This window comes from Apodemus sylvaticus, chromosome 11, assembly GCF_947179515.1.
Source record: "Apodemus sylvaticus chromosome 11, mApoSyl1.1, whole genome shotgun sequence".
Taxonomy (NCBI): Eukaryota; Metazoa; Chordata; class Mammalia; order Rodentia; family Muridae; genus Apodemus; species Apodemus sylvaticus.
The window spans coordinates 104,925,274-104,942,746 of NC_067482.1; the positions used below are offsets into that span (position 1 = coordinate 104,925,274).

The following is a 17,473-nucleotide window of genomic DNA, read 5'->3' on the forward strand; positions in this document are numbered from 1 at the left end:
TTCTGTGAGAGATGGGTTGGATACTAAATGTAAACTGGATAAATAATGCTAAGTTAATGTAATGTTCCTGTTTTAACCATTCAGTCAACACTGCCCACGATGTCTTTGGCCTGATGTGCTTGGTATTAGTTCTATATGGTTTCACTTTTAAGGGAACTAGATCCATTTGTCTCACTAACATAGGTATGGGTACCTTCATGTTGTCAAGTTTTTGAGACACTACAAAGAAAAGGAAAAATGTCAGGTCTCAGAGCTCCTAAAATCCATGCTTCCATGTGGGTGCAGCCTCTCCCTCTGCACCTCCCTTGCTAAGCAAAGAAGCGTGATGAAGAACGAGTCAGCGAGAGCAGGAGGGAAAGACTGCAACCAGGGTGACTCAGGATGTGTGGACAGGCCAGGAGAATGCAAGGCTGTGCGCTGCACTACATGAATGCTGCCCAAGCTGAAGCGCCATGATTCTCAAGGCCATTCATTTGCAGATACTCCCGAAGCAGGACATTTCTTTCTGCTGTTTCAAGTGTTTAAGAATTCACATTTGGGGGACCAATGACTACAATGCTACCGCTTGCAGTATCAGACCGTCTGCCATGGACTGCCATTTCATGGGTCCTCCTTGGTTTTCTTGCTTTACATATGAACAGAGTGGGGCTGGAGAGATGGCTCAGCAGTTAAGAGCATCGACTGTTCTTCCAGAGGTCCTGAGTTCAATTCCCAGCAACCACATGGCGACTCACAGCCATCTGTAATGAATGAGATCTGATGCCATCTTCTGGTGTGTCTGAAGACAGCTATAGTGCACTCATAAAAAAAAAAAATATGAAGAGAGTGAAGCACAGAAGGTTCAGTAATGTGCCTAGGCTCACACAGCTAGCGAGTCTTGCCATCACAGACCCTGGAGTCGGGCTCCAAGGAATTATGGTGTTTAATTTAGTACATGATAAAACATGTTCACTGTTAACTTAAAATATGAGAGCTGGAGAGATGACTCAGTGGTCATGAGCTCTGGTTGCTGGTGCAGAGGACCAGGGTTTGATTCCCAGCATCCATGTAGTGGTTCATGGCTGCCTCTAACTCCTGTTCCAGGGAATCTGGTGCCCCCTTCTGACCTCCACAGGAACCCATGCACATAAGTGGGGAACAAACACATCCAAGGCAAAAATTCATACAATCAACGTAAAATAAATGTACAAAAAATAGACATCATTTAAAATATGAGTAGTCAAAGAGGATACATACTTGTAAGCACCATGCAAACATAAAATGCCTATATTGTTTTTGGGAAAAGGTGTTTTCTATTCCATTTCATCCTGGGCATGCTATGGGTATAAGGAAGAATAACATCTCATTTGCTGGAGAACTGTCATATTTTGATGGACCCACTAGTGCATAACATAAATGATTTTTAACAAATGTTTGTCACACAATTTGGATGATTTCTAAATATTTTCTCTTGTGGTTCTCAGTTTGGATATTTTTTCAATGACCAAGAAGTCAAAAAATAGTGCCTGCATCATGGAAGCTCCAGTCAGTGCCCCCTTCTGACCTCAGGAAATTCCATGTTGAAAGGCGGTTTGGTTTTATAAATATATATATATTATAAATATATAAATATCAATATTTGGTTTTATAAATATATATATATTTATAAAACCAAACCGCCTTTCAACATGGGATATATATATAAATATATATATTCCCTTATTTTATTATTATTTTATTAATATATATATTATATATATTTATATATATATATAAAATAAGGGAAAGACAGGAAAACAAAACAACCTCTTTTTCCGTACCCCACCCCCCAAGATGTGCTTTTGCCTTTTGCTGCAGCTTTCCTAGGCCTTTTAAGGGGCGAGAAAGCATGTTTAACAGAGCAAATCAAAGTGTCCGAAAGAGGATGTCTGCATCCCTCGTGTTTAAAAAAGATGGGTTTCGTTCCCTTTCCTTCACACATCAAAGAAGGCGCTCCGGGAGGAAATAAACCATAATTAGGCATGAGCGAGCAAGCAGACAGACCCGGTCCTCAGTCTTGCCCTTGCCCGCCCCCTACGCCCTGGCAACCGTCCGGAGCGCGGGCTCGACGCGGGCCCCCGCGGCAGCTGCAGCGCCCGCGCGTCCACGCTCCGCCAGAATCTGGGCGGCGGCGGGCCGGCCGGGGGCGCGCTCGCGCGGGGGTGCGCTCTTGCAGCGGTTTTCTTCTCCCACAATCCAGAGGCAGAGGCGCGGGAGGGCGGGGAGCGGCGGAAGGATACCGGCGCGGAGGGAGCGGCGCGCTCGCCCGCCAGACGGGCGACGGGTGTGCTGCGGCACTGCGGTTCCGAGGCCGTTACCCCAGCTCCTCCAGAGGGCGGCGGAGGAGGGTGGAGCGCGGCGGCGGCGGCGGAGCGCTGGGGTGTCGCTGAGACACACGGAGGCTGGCGGGGCTCCGGCAGCCGGACGGTCAGGGACACGCCTCGGAGTTCCCGGCCCCGGGCAGGGCCAGGGCGCTGAAGCGAGCACGAGACCGCGGAGGGATGCTGAGCGCCGGGCGGGCAAGGAGCGAGCCGCGCCTGAGGCTCTGAGGCTGTGAGGCTGCGGGGCGGACGCTCCCGGCTCTCGGCGGCCGGAACGCCCAGAACCGCTCGCCCAGGTCCAGCCCGGCCCCCTCGGCCCCCGCGTTGGGCTTGAGTCCTTGGCGGCCGCTGCGCTGGCCGGCTCCCTCCGGGAGCGGGGCAACCTTGACGGGCTTTTTGTCTCGTGCCCCGGCCACTCTCCGCGTCCTCCTCCTCCAGATGCCTTTTTTCTGCCCCTCCTCACCGGGTGCAGACTGCCAGCGCCGGCTGCGGCTCGGCGCGGGATTCGGGCTGGTTCTCCCGGGGGGGGCTGAGGACGGACAGTGCTTCCCCCTCTTCGAAGGGATTTTCCTCCCCTGCCAGAATGGACTTTCATTGATTCCGTCTTCTACGTTTACTGACCAGTTCCCTGGGCGTATTTGTGGTACTTCCTTCCCCTGCCCCCTCCTGAATATATAATCTGTAAAATGGAGAACGAAATCTTTACTCCCCTTCTGGAGCAGTTCATGACCAGCCCCTTGGTCACTTGGGTAAGGAAGATGTCCTTTATGGTGTATTTGGCCGTGCTATTTGTGGCTGCGGAGATGGAGGTGGGCGTTCACGTTGTGATAATCCTTCTGTTCTAGGTTAAAACGTTTGGACCTCTGGCTGCAGGAAATGGGACTAACCTGGATGAATATGTGGCTTTAGTGGATGGGATATTCTTGAACCAGGTCATGCTCCAAATGTAAGTGTTTTCTTCTTTGTCAATAACTTACTTTCTTTGAAAAATTACATACTTTGAACTTAGATTTCACGACTTAAAATTTGGTTCTTTGGCCAGAAAAAAAAAATCAGGTGGTTTAATTGGATCCTACCCCATTTTTCACAACCAAATTGTTATTCCTGTTAAAATTGGGAAACTTTATCTGTGACTTTGCCAATCCTGTCTGTTTTGTCATTTATTGTCTTGAGTGCTGAATTACAAAGTACATCGTGTCATCTTTGGTAATTTGGCAAAATGGTGGAGACAGTGAATTCTTGTCTACGATAGGAAAAAGATTTAACTGAAGTTATGTATGCATAAAGATGGTTTTTATTAACGTTTTTAGTAGAATAAATGGTTCAAAAATTGAAACTGGTGAACTAACATGTTTCAGAAGTGAAAAATTGAATTAACATTGCAATGGGTCAGGAAGACTTCTGTAGCAAACAATTTAAATATCGTTTGACTAGATGGCTTAATGTGTTATTGATGAATTATCAAATGAATATTTGAGGAATTGTTTAAAGATATTTTGAGTTTTATAAATAACTGAAGTCTTGAGAGCTGGGTTAATTAGTTAAATCTTTTGTTTGCAATATTGAATTTCTGTTAAATAGGAATGTGTTCTTTGAGATAGAAGTTGAATATTGAAAGCATATCAGTACCTAGATCAGAGTAATACAAATGACTCCATTTTATTGTTATGGTCATTGTAGTGCAGAGTCTTTATGAGTACTTTAGTGGTTGTCAATTGCTGAAGATTTAGACTTCTTGAAGATACTCCTTTTATATATATGAGAAATTAATGCAGTGTAAATACTTGTTATTAGAGTCTGTATAATATCCTGTTAATTTTACATATATCAATTCTGTATTTTACAGGAAATTATTTTTCTTTTTAGACTTTCTATTTTAAGAGGTTTGTGATGGTTAGGTTTTTGTCCCCTTGACACAAGGATCTTCAGGGAATAAAGGTAACCCTCAGTTAGAAAATGCCCCTGCCCTTTTTACCTGTAGGCAAGTCAGTGGGGCATTTTCTTGGTTGCTTGATGTGGGAAGGCCCAGCCTGCTGCTGACAGTTCTGACCCTGGGCAGGTGATCATCCTTTGTATAAGGTACCTAGTTGAGCAAGCCAGAGGGAACAAGCTAGTAAACAGCATTTCTCTGGGGTCTCAGCTTTAGTTCCTGCCTCCAGCTCCTGCTGTGACATTTTTTTCAGTAATGAACTGTTACCTGGAAGTAAGAGAAAATACTCTTTCTTCCACAAGTTGCTTTGGTCATGTGTGTATCACAGCAAAAGGAAGCAAGCCAGGACAAGGTTAGAAGTCAACTACAGAAGGATTATCCAGTGCTAACTCTGTGTGCTCAGAGGCTTGGACATTGTTTTCATGAAGTGTGTCTCTACAGGAAAGTTTTAGACCTTTTCCAAGGAAAATTTGGATATGTGAGTTAGCTAAAAATGTGTGATTTTTTTCCCCATTAGGAGGGAAAACAAGAGTGTAGACATTTTCAGGATTAGTGCATTCTTAGCAGGTATTTATGGAATTACTTTTTGTTTGAAATACCTATTTCCTAAGCAAAATGATAAGATAATTTAACTACTCTTTAGGAATGGACCCTATTATAATACATTCAGTTTTCTCCTTATGTCTCTTTATTTGCTTAATTTTAGGCAGGATAATTTGAATTTTGTGTACCAAACTAGGAAAATAACATTACTTTTTCACCTTAATGTTTTTTTCTAAAGAATACTTCTGATTTTTTGAAACCTGGTACTTGAGTGAAGAGTTAAAACACATTAGCCCTGCCTTTTTCTGAAGAGACATGGAGAAGTGGATTGGGGGTGGGGAAGTGGGGTAGGGGAAGAGACTAGGAGGAGAGGAGGGAGGGGAAATAGCAGTTGGGATGTGATATATGAGAGAAGAATAAATAATATTTTTTTTAAACTACACTATCTGTTTTCTCTTTGGCTTCACACTTTGATTTAAAAAGATATGGGTATATTTTGAAAACACTGATGTTCCAGAAGAATAGTTGCTAGGTTCTCCCTAGAATCTTGGAAGGGAGGGCCAGCTGCTTTCTAAACCTCAAATCTACTTCTGTGTTTTCAGTTCCATTTCTCAGTTTCTCTAAAAGATTTTTTTAGTGTCCTAATTCTGTTCTGAATGACCTATATAAGGGAAAAAGAAAGGAAAAGAAGTATTCTTTGCTTAAATGAATAATTTGTAAAATTGGGTCAACACAAATGTAGTTCGATTAATTATATAAGCGGTAAAGCAACAAAATACTTATTACTTTATTTATTATTTTTATGTCCAGAGTCTATATGTATCTCTCGCTGACCTGGAACCTGCTGTGTAGATCAGGCTTGCCTAGAACTCTTAGCCACCTGCCTCTACCTTTCAAGCCTGGAATTAAAAGCATACCTCACCATGTCTTACCACAATCCATTATTTTTAAGAGCTATATTTTGCCAAGTTTGAAGCAGTTGAAAATTGTGCTACATAGTTTACTCAGTCAACTGTGTGACTTAGGTACTCTATTAAAATACTAGTTGAAATTCTGTGCCATGAAAAGACTGTTAACCTAAAGATGAATCTTAATTTTAAAAAGTTTCTACATTATATTTCGTTATAGAATTTGTGAGCAAGAACCCTTTATATATGAAATGATATACATTTTTTTTTGTGCTCCTTGTACTTCAAGTTTGTTGAGCTTCTTGACTCTGGATTTCATTTTTGTCAAATTTGCAAAAATGCAGCCATTTTTCAAATATACTATATTGGACTATACAGACTACAAATGCAGTATTGTGAGTGCTGTATACAAACACTCCTCCTTTTGGAAGTCTTTTAGCATGTATGTTAGTTTCCTTAATGTGGTTTTAAAGCTTACTAATGTTCATCGCGGGTTTGTTGCTGTTGTATTTGTTTCTTTGAATAGTCTTTTGTTAATCTTTTGTTTAGTCCTACCTAGCATATATTTCATTTCAGGCAGTTTACTTTATAGAAAGCTTGCCCAGTATACCTTCCATGTTCAAATTTTTCAATTTTATCTCTTTAGATTTTTAAACATGGAATATAGATACAATTGTGTTATTTCCCGTGTCTACTGATTTTATCATTTCATTAAAATGATTTGGATTGATTTTTCTCCTTAATATGTGCTACATTTCTCTGCTTTTGTATATCCTGATGATTTTTATTTGATGTCAAACATTTGAAATTCTAACTTCTTATTGAATATTGATAGTTTAATTTTCCATAAAATACAGATATTTGAGCTTTTTCTGAGATGCATTTAAGTTACTCAGAAACAATTTTAACTTTTCAGAATTTGCATTTGTATTTTATTTTAGTTTTTGAGACAGGATCTCTTTATGTAGCCCTGACTTTTCTAGAACTTAATGTGCAGACCAGAATGGTCTCACAGAGATCTGCCTGCCTCTGTATCCCAAGTACCGGGATCAAAAATGTTTTTTGTTTGTTTGTTTGTGATTACCAACCACAGTGGCTAAAAAGTTTTTTTAGGCAATACTATGACATTGAGTCAAAACCCATCCAAGTACTGTGATTGGTGGAAACATTAACTGCTTTGTGTTGTTACCTGAAATAATTTTTGGTGCTTTCAATGGTTTTTGCATAGTTTCTTCCACTTATGTACTGACAAGAAATTACCTGAAGTCTGCTGCGATGCCCTCTGCATCCTTTTCTTGCTCAGCTCTCCTCTATGACACTCTGCCTTGCATGTTTGTTACCTCAGGCTTAGTCCCTGTCCTCAGCTACCTGGGTTACTTCCTCCCTCTTCATAAACTAGGGATCTTTCAGGCTGTAGTTGGGGTTAGCTTTGTTTCTCATCTGTCAAGGATCATGGGTTTTGTTACCTCATGTCTACTGCATGCCAGGTATGTCCAGTCCAGGTTCTTACAGTTCCTTCTCCAAATTGCTGCTACTTTGCACTCATCTGTAGTGTAGTCCATCTGAAGGACAAGGCTTTGGGGATAGGTATTTGTGAGGTTGGCTTAAAAGTATCCTCTGCAAAAGAGGAGTTGGTTGTCTTGGGTATGTATCACTTTGTTATGTGGACTTCTTGCTTAGTGGAAGTATGTGGTCCATTAAGGCCAAGAGTGGAATTCAGAGCAGAAATCTGTTACCAGCAACCAGATAAAATACTGGGTGAGATGGATGGAGAGTTCATTCAAAGGTAATTTCAATAAGTGGATACTTTCTGAGTGCTGTCTCCTAGATAATAGGATATGGTGATTTCTCTACCAGTAAAGTCCTTTACACTAAGGGGTAGAAGTAGGGCCTTTATACAGTGTTGGCCTAAAGAGGCAAATGCTGTTTTACATGGAAGAACTTTTGTAGGACTAGGGAAGTGGTTAGGTAGCAGAGTACTTGCTTAGCATATAGAAGCCCTGAGTTCGATTCCCTACATGGCAGGGGAGGGCGGAGGTGGGGAAGAGTTCCTAAACTGAACTCTGTAAAAGTTTATTAGAAATGACCAGAGTGAACAGGAAGAGTCATAAACAGTGGAAGAGATGAGACAGGAAGGCATTTTAAATGTGCAATAAATGAAAAGCACTAAGGTGTGACTAAAAGTGGTTAAACCAATAGATTTGAGGAGAATGGAAAAATGTGCAAGATTATTGGTGAGAAAACACAAAGGAAGTTAAAGGTGAAGACAAGTGTTGTAGTGAGGGCAGGCCCATTTGAAGTTTGGAAATCACATATTCACATAAGAAGAGCCAGTAGCCATGGTTGGCTAAGCAATAATCTTTAGCTGCTCAGAAACTGGAATAAATTTATCTGTAAAATTTATTTAGAATATGGGATAGAAGAAAATAGATTATAGATTCTAAAGTCAATAAATTCCTTTTTACATATATTTTAGTTTTGGTTATCATACATCATGGTTTCATTAAATCATTTTATGCATAATAAATCAAAGTCATTGCACTTTGCTCCTATTTTATTCCCCGCTATACTCCATCATCCTCATGCCTTCCCTCTGACTTCTGCCAGTTAGTTCTCCAATAATTGAATTCTTTAGTAGTAGTGTGTGGGCATTAGCTGAGGAAGAATGCAGATGGCGTCAGAGGGAGACTGATAGACTAGAGCAGAACTCAGACTTTCCCTCTCATGAACTCTTTCCACTTGAGAAGTTTTTCCATGAGCTTAGCTGTACAGTATATAAAACAGGTACACAAACCAAACATTTAACAATAAATCATTTGATAATGTATGTTGTAAAACATGATCAGTATTTTGATAGGACCATTAGAAATTCTGATTTTTATCCCAAGTCAAAATTCATTGAATGGTTTTTTTAAATGAAACTCAAATTAGCAATTTTTTTAAAATCAAACACTCTAATACAATACAACATAAAAATACACTAATTTGACACATTTTGAAGAATCACAGTAGGGAAGTGTTAATTGTATTTGTTTTCCATAATTAAACCATCATTGGTTCTATAAGAGCAGAAAGCATCTTATATCCATTCAAAACACAGACATTTATAACAGTTTTTTGAATGTGACCTCAGATGTTGTAGGCAGTGTGTTCATTGGCATTGTGTGGTGTGACAACATGCACAATGCACTGGGCGTGTTGTTTAGTATCAAGGCTGAAGTGCAGTTTCATAACACAGTGCGGTAAGTGCTGTCAGAGACATCTTGGTTTCATTACAGGTCTTACTTTGAATTAAGTTTTGAATGGTCCATATTCAGAAACCTTTTACTGTTGGCCAGATTTTTTTTTGACCCTATATTTAGTTGTGTGGCTTTCATATGAGGTTGCAATTCACATTTTTAAGAAGTTGGGCTTTAGTAAACATCTTAACAGTTTCTTACAAAACTAAACTTTGTCTTACCATATGAGCTAGCAATCCACTTGGAATTTGTCCAAATGAGGTGAAAACTTGCATTTATACAAAAGACAGCACAAACATATTTATAGGACCTTTATTCATAGTTTGCCCAAACTAAAAATAACCACAATATTCTTTGAAAGATAAATGGATAAGCTGTGTTGTATCCATACAATGGAATACTGCCAATAATTTGCAAACCCTGCGTTCAGTTTTATTACTCCAAATGGGGCTGTAACTCAAAGTTGAAGAAGTTGGGACTAGCTGTTGCAGTAAGAATAAAGTAGGTTTTAGAAGAAACAAAATGAAAGCAAGTAGAAAATTGAAGTCAGGAGGACTTTGAGAATTTGAAATTTGAGTAGTGATTAAGGCCAAAATCAGACAGTTGCTAACATAAGTTGAGTAGAATAGAATAACCAAAGTCAGAAGTGTAGGCTTGCTTTGTGTGTGTGTGTGTGTGTGTGTGTGTGTGTGTGTGTGTGTGTGAGTGTGTGTGACTTTGTTGGGTTCTTATATCTACTACCACCCTTCTAAACCTTATTCCACCCTGATCCCTTCCAACCCCCCAGCACTAGATAGGAGAAAAAGGGTTAGAGGGAAAAGGAGGTGTAGACCTTTTCAAAGTATTTTCTGCTGATTAGGGGCATTGAGTTCCTTGGGGCAAGTCCAGTGCTGATCATCAGGATACTCAGCTTCTTGTCTCTTTGCGCATGACCACTTGACAGACTGTACAGCAGGAACCAGCAGCAGCCTCCTTGGTGTGTACCTCCTGCCCTTTTCAGGCTTAGCATTTATATACCCTCTGAAAAGGTTCCTGAATTCCAAAGGTCATACACTTGCAAAACCTCTCTACAGCTGCTAAAACCATGTGCCTGCCAGAGCAAGACAAACCACAGTCACCTGCTGTGAAGCAGCCTCTTATCCCACACCTGAGATTAAAACAAAATCATAGTCACATAACATAAGTGGATTTTTAAAGACACCAAAATTCTCACTACAGAGAAGGAACTAAGCTTATTATTCTTTATGGAGTCATGATCTCTCAGTTACCACTAGATGTAGAAATGAGTATGATTAAAAATTAAAATGGAAAACAAAATAATAATTAACTAATGTAACAGTGTTACTAAACTAATTTTGTATAAAAAGAAAGGTGGTAATTTATACGTTTTTAAACATCTTTATATTGAAAAATAAAAATTTGCAGAGTATTTCAGTAGTGCTTCAGGGAAAAAATTGTTAGTGTAATCTTTTAATGTGACTTAATTTCCTAATAAAGGCAATTTCAAGAAGTTGAAATTCACTATGCTGTTTACAACATAACCATTTTCCCACAATGGACACTGAAAGAACAGGAAAGATGCTTTAGATTTAGGTGGTGGGTCTTACTTAGTTTTATATTAAAACATGGGTTATTTTCAGAGAATGAGGGATAAGAAGTTGTATAGAAATACATATTTACAAAGTCTGAATTAAAAAGGATGAGTGAGCTATAGTAAAATGCCGGAGTATGCATGGTGGGAGTAAGATCAGTGAGCCCTGAAATTTACAAGGTAGGTTTGGCTTGTGGAGGGAGTGTATTCCTAGAACTCAACACATGGAAGAATTTAGATTTGAATTAATCCTTGAAGGATAACTGGATTTGGATAATTATAGAAAAAGAAGGGTATTTTACACACACATACACACACATAAAGTTACACTAGATTATGGCAAATTTGAAAATTAGCAGAGTTTTGGTTGTATATCACAGTCATTTTAGAACTATTTGCAGTTTCTTTTTTTAATTTATTCGATATATTCTTTATTTACATTTCAAGTGATTTTCCCTTTCCTGGGTTCCCCCTCCCTGAAAGTCCCATAAGCCCTCTTTCTTCCTCCTGTTCCCCAATCCACCCCTTCCCACTTCACTGTCCTGGTATTCCCCTACACTGCTGCACTGAGCTTTTCCAGGACCAGGGGCCTCTCCTTCCTTCTTCTTGGGCATCATTTGATATGTGCATTGTGTCTTGGGTATTCCAAGCTTCTAGGCTAATATCCATTTATCAGTGAGTGCGTACCATGAGTGTTCTTTTGAGACTGGGCTACCTCACTTAGGATGATGTTCTCCAGTTCCATCCATTTGTCTAAGAATTTCATGAATTCATTGTTTCTAATGGCTGAGTAGTATTCCATTGTGTATATATACCACGTTTTCTGTATCCATTCCTCCGTTGAGGGATATCTGGGTTCTTTCCAGCTTCTGGCTATTATAAATAGGGCTGCTATGAACATAATGGAGCATGTATCCTTATTACATGCTGGGGAATCCTCTGGGTATATGCCCAGGAGTGGTATAGCGGGGTCCTCTGGAAGTATCATTCCCAGTTTTCTGAGGAACCACCAGACTGACTTCCAGAGTGGTAGTATCAGCTTGCAACCCCACCAGCAGTGGAGGAGTGTTCCTCTTTCTCTACATCCTTGCCAGCACTTGTTTTCTCCTGAGTTTTGATCTTAGCCATTCTGACTGGTGTGTGGTGAAATCTCAGGGTTGTTTTGATTTGCATTTCCCTGATGACTAAGGATGTTGAACCTTTCTTTAGGTGCTTCTCAGCCATTCGATATTCCTCAGGTGAAAATTCTTTGTTTAGCTCTGTACCCCATTTTTTAAGGGGGATATTTGGCTCTCTGGAGTCTACCTTCTTGAGTTCTTTGTATATCTCGAATGTAAGCCCTCTGTCGGATGTAGTGTTGGTAAAGATCTTTTCCCAATTTGTTGGTTGCCGTTTTGTCCTTTTGACAATGTCCTTCACCTTACAGAAACTTTGCAGTTTTATGAGGTCCCATTTGTCAATTCTTAGAGCATAAGCTATTGGTGTTTTGTTCAAAAAATTTTCCCTAGTGCCCATGTGTTTAAGGCTCTTCCCCAGTTTCTTTTCTATTAGTTTCAGTGTGTCTGGTTTTATGTGGAGGTTCTTGATCCACTTGGACTTGAGCTTAGTACAAGAAGATAAGAATGGATCAATTCGAATTCTTTTGCATGCTGACCTCCAGTTGAACCAGCACCATTTGTTGAAGAGGCTATCTTCCATTTGCAGTTTCTTAATAGGAGATTAAAGCATTATTTTGGAATATCATTTCAGCCTTAATTTACAAAAATAGATTCAGTGTGTAATTTAGTATATATATTTGATATTTAATATATAACTTTATTTAAACTAATTGAATAAATCACAGTTATTAAATACTGAGGCTACATCAGTAAATGGGTTCATTTTAAATTGTAGCAATGCTTGAAGCTGAGGTGGGGACAGGTAAGAACAAGCAAGTGGAATGGTAAGTAGTGTGGTGGTGGGAGGGTCCTAATCAGGCTGGGATTGTGATTGGGGAATGAACAGATGAAGAGCCCTAGTCAGGCAATGGATAACATTCTAGATCACATGTGTAAATGACAGTGTGAAAGATGATGCCAAGGCTAAAGTGGAGTAAACAGGTTTTTTAAAGTATGTATCTACAGAGGAAAATGTTAATTTTAAAGAAAGTGCTTAATTTGTTATAATTTGCAACTAAGAACATTTAAATGTGTAAAACATCAGTATCCCTAGTTTTCTTTGAGAATATTTCAGTAGCTATGTGTCATAGTCTGTATTGTATTGCTGTGAATAGACACCATGACTACAGCAACTCTTAAAAAGGAAAGTGTTTGATTGAGGCTTGCTTACAGTTTCAGAAAGTCAGTTATCTTCATGGTGACATGTAGGCAGATATAGTCGCTGAGAGTGCTATGTTCAGATGTTGGCAGCAGGAAGAGAAGATACATTGGACCTGGCTTGAGCTTTTGAAATCCCAAAGTCCACTTCCTCCAACATGGACACAACCATTTCCCGAAAGGCCACACTCCTAATCCCTCTCAAATAGCATCACTCCCTAATGACCAAACATTCAAATATATGAGCCCACAGAGGCCATTCCTAATCAAACCACTACCCTGCTTATTTGCACATTTCTTTAAACTTTCTAATAAAAGTGCTTATTTCACTTTCAAATTTATTTAATGAGTAAGAACTTTAAGAATGTACTATTACAATTATTCTTCAGGATGTTGGAATACTTTCATGAGTCTATTTATATAATTTATGTAAGAGACAACAGTTTTTTAGGAATTAATTTGCATTTTATAAAAAATTAAATTATCATTATTGTGGAGTTTAGAGGACAGCTTTGTGGAGTTAGTTTCCTCCTTTGCTTTTACATGGCTTGGCATTGAACTCAGATGTCAGGCTCCGGTTGTTGGTCAGCAAGCATTTCTATCTGATGAGCCATCTTGCAAACCCAGCTCATATTTTAAGTTTGTAACTAGTATCTTTGTGCTGTACTTTTAAATAATTGTGAAGATTCAAAGTTGTATCTATGCAAAGAGCTGTAAAGCTGCATTTCAGACTTAGGGCAGTACTGATTTCAGTAAATTTTACTATATTGAAAGACTCAATCAGTCTGTTTTATAAATATTCTGTAAACTGTAAGTTGTATACTTTGTTGGTTGTTGTTTTCAGAGAAAGACTCGCTGTGGAGCCCTGGCTGGACTGCATTTCACTCTGTAGCCCTGTCTGTCTTCATCGATGTCTGCCTGCTGTAGTGTCCTAGAATTAACGTATATACCCCCAGACCCAGCCCATAATTATTTTTTTTGAGTTATATTTCTGGAAGAAGATTCTGGTAGTAGTTTCATAGTTAACCAGAGGGTTGTGTTGTCTACAATAGAGAAATTTGTTTCCATACTGAATATTAAAACTTTTAAAAAGCTGGGCGTGGTGGTATATGCCTATAATATGTATTAGAATGTCTGATTCTTTTTTTGTATATATGATTTTGAGGCAGGGCCTTACACTGAGGTCTAGGTGGTTCCAAATGTTGGGATTTACATGCATGAGCTATCACACTTGACCTTTTAAACAGATATAGCCCAGGCTGTCGTCCTACTCATGATCTTCTTGTCTGTCTCCAGTACTTTCCTTACTGGCATATACTATCACAGCCAGCACACTGAAAACAAAACAAAACAAAACAAAAGGGGCGTTGTTGTAGTGACAATTTCGGAGTTTTAGTTTCTTTGAAAAACATAGAAAGATGGGACTATGTTTTCATTTTAACTCCAGGTGTGGGATGCGGGGCTGCTTCAGACTGTCCACAGCAGCTGACTATCCTTTGCCTCGTGCTCTAACAGGGGCATGATGTTCCCAGCTGTGGGTAGTTTCTTCAGTTGTGTGACATTTGGAATTCTGGGGACTTTTCAGAGGGGATATAAATGCCCCAGGAGGTGAGGTGGGTTGTTCTTGGTGTTATAGGGTTTGTTGGTTGCTGTAGGTTGTGGTTTGTTAAGCAGTTATATGCAGAGAAGAAAAAAGAAATTGGATATCCTGATGGCAGAGATCAAACTTGCTCCAAGGACTCAGTGCCCCTAATCAGCAGGAAATAGTCTAATGATAATGTTGTCCTCTTTCCCCTTATCCTTTTTATCTCCTGTCTAGTGTTAGGGTGTTGAAAAGGTGAGAAAGGGGTGGAGAACGGTAGAAGAAAAAAGAACCCACAAAGTAGCTAAAAGTTAATTGCATTCTCTATCTGGGTCTATGTCTCATGTGGATGCTCTCAGAGACCAAAGAGTGATTTGAATTCTTTTGGAACTGGACTTGTTGGCCATTGTAAACTGCCCTACATGAATGCTAGGAACTGAACCTCAGTCATCTATCTGCAAGATCAGTATGTGCTCTTAACTCTTGGGGGGGGGGATCTGACTTAGGTTCACTAGAGTCACAGAACTTAAAGAATGTCTCTCTATATAAAGGGGATTTATTGTGATGACTTATAGTCTGTAGTACAACTAACTCAACAGTGGGGAGCTGTGAATGGAAGTCAAAGAGTTTAGTAGTTGCTCAGTCCCACAAGGCTAGTTGTTTCAGCTGGTCTTCTGTAGAAGTAGATTCCAGTAGATGTGTTTGCAAGTAAATGCAAGTGGCGAAGAAGAGCGAATCTTCCTTCTTCCAAAGTCCTTGTGAAGGCCTACAGCAAAAGAAGGTGTAGCCTTCAGATTATAGGTGTGTACCACCAGGCATAGATTTAAAACTTCCTTGGTCCCAGGCTGACCTTAAACTCAGATCTGCTTGCCTCAGTCTCCTGGAATTAAAGGTGTGTACTCCCTTGTCTGGGCCTAAGAGTTTCATGGCCACTATGCCTCAAGATCTCCTTGTCAAGATCCAGGTCAGAAACCTGTGTCTTCTAGCCTCATAATCTGGATCGCAGGTGTGCCCTCTCTTTCTGGATTATAGATCATTCCAGATGTAATCAAGTTGATAAGCAGGAATAGCCATCATAGCAGCCTACTTTGTTTTCTTTTCAACATTGTGTGCATCAGTTTGGGTGTCATCAACTCATTTGAACACATTATAAATCTTGCATCACTTATAAACTAGTAACTCATTTTAGTAGAGTGGAAGTGCACCAAACAAGTTCTTTCTCTTGTAGACTCTGCTGCAACTTTGTTTCTGTATGTGTAGCTTTCCTCTAACCTGTTTCAGTAAATCATAACTTTTCAAGTATTGCACTTGTTTGTCTGGATCTTTTTGTTTAATATTTTATGTTTTTATTATATTTCTCTTTGCTTTTTTTTTTTTGCCTGTCTTTGGCAGTATTTTAATAAATATCTTTTAGGGCACAGGTTGCTCTTCCAGAGGACTTGGATTCAATTTCCTGCATCCACATGGCAGCACACAGCTGTCTGTAACTCCAATTCTAGAAGATCTGACATCCACATCCACACATACAAGCAGGCAAAACACCAATGTACATAAAATAAAAATAAATTATTTTTAAAAAACCTTTTATCTTGTCTTAAATTGGTGGCTTTATAATATAGTTAATATTAATCTGTTTGAAGTTCTTTACTGGTATGTTGAAAATGACAAACCAATTTTTATATCAACAGCCTTTACATTTGTTGTCCCTAGACTAGATCTGGAGCACATATATATCCCAAGTTACTAATGAAAACAAACCTTTCTGACTTTATCTTAAGTTTCAAGATGGTGGATTAAAGAGCAGGCCAAGAACATAAGTTGATTTGTCTAATGTAGTGGTTCCCAAGGTGAGATTGACAAAGCCCTGCCACTTTAGAGTCTGAAGGTTGTCTGAGGTCACAGTTATTTTTACACTGTTAACATGCTCCCACACCCTATGAAAGCTATGAAAGCACTGATCATGAAATAAAGGTTGGGCTCCATATGTGAGTTAAGATATTTGAGCTAATAAAGAGACTCTGCCTACAAATACATAACACACATAGATGCATACATGTGGGTGAAGGATGTCACCTTGGCATGATCAAGGAATTGTAGCACATTGTGTTTGTGGTTGATAGATTCTTCACACTACGTACTTGTAGTTAAAATTTGCTTTCACATAAAAATGATGAAGCAGTAAAGTTACTCTTCAGAGTTCAAGCTTGTCTTCTGTTTGAGACAGATTCTTGCTTTGTGGCCCAGGCTGTACTGTAGCTCACTGTAGCCCAAACTGGCCTCAACTTTATGGAGATCCTCCTCTTTCCATTTTTTTAAAATGCTGAGATTACAGGTGTAAACTGCTGTGTCTGGCCAAGCTTGTCTAATTAAAATATGTATTTTAAAAATATTTATTTATATTTTGTGTGTTATGAGTGTTTTGGGGTACATGGTGTGTGTGTGTGTGTGTGTGTGTGTGTGTGTGTGTGTGTGTGTGTTGCCCACAAAAGTTAGAACAAGGTTTCTGATTCCCTAGAACTGGAGTTACAGACAGTTGTGAGCCACTGTGAGGGTATTTCACATCCTTTGAAAGAACAGTCAGTGCTCTTAACCATTGAACTATCTCTCTAGCCCCTAATTAATGTTTAATATGTCTTTTTAAGGAAACTGTCTGAAAAATACTTGTATTACATAATGAAGTATTGTTATCTCTACGAAATACTTTATGAAATTTTGAATTGCTTAAGTCCAGATTTTGTGGGACAGTATTTTTGCTTGAAAGAACAAAGAATAATTTTCATTATTTGGGACAGACTTATATTCCCAAATGCCTTAAACCAAGCTTGTCATTGTATTTGTTGCTAAGATGAGGTTTGAGTTATGGAAAACATTAACATCTCCATATATGTCAATGTTAAAGACTTACTTATTTTTATGTATCTTGAGTGTTTTACCTCCATGTGTGCATGTGTAACATGTGTCTGGTGCCTAAGATCAGAGGAGGTTGAATTCCCTGGAACTGAAGTTAATGGATTTTTGTAAGCTAC

At 39.3% G+C, this 17,473-nt stretch overlaps 1 protein-coding gene across 10 annotated transcripts in view; it reads left to right on the forward strand.

The window, feature by feature from the left end:
* The first annotated feature begins 2,713 nt into the window (after positions 1-2,713).
* The window catches only part of Ccdc88a (coiled-coil domain containing 88A), a 140,694-nt gene continuing 125,934 nt past the window's right edge, over positions 2,714-17,473 (forward strand). For all 10 annotated transcript variants that reach the window (XM_052199652.1, XM_052199653.1, XM_052199650.1 and 7 more), the window contains exons 1-2: positions 2,714-3,088; positions 3,185-3,285. In XM_052199652.1, the coding sequence (XP_052055612.1) occupies positions 3,026-3,088; positions 3,185-3,285 (164 nt within the window). In that variant the 5' untranslated portion in view covers positions 2,714-3,025. The remainder of the gene's footprint in view (positions 3,089-3,184; positions 3,286-17,473) is intronic.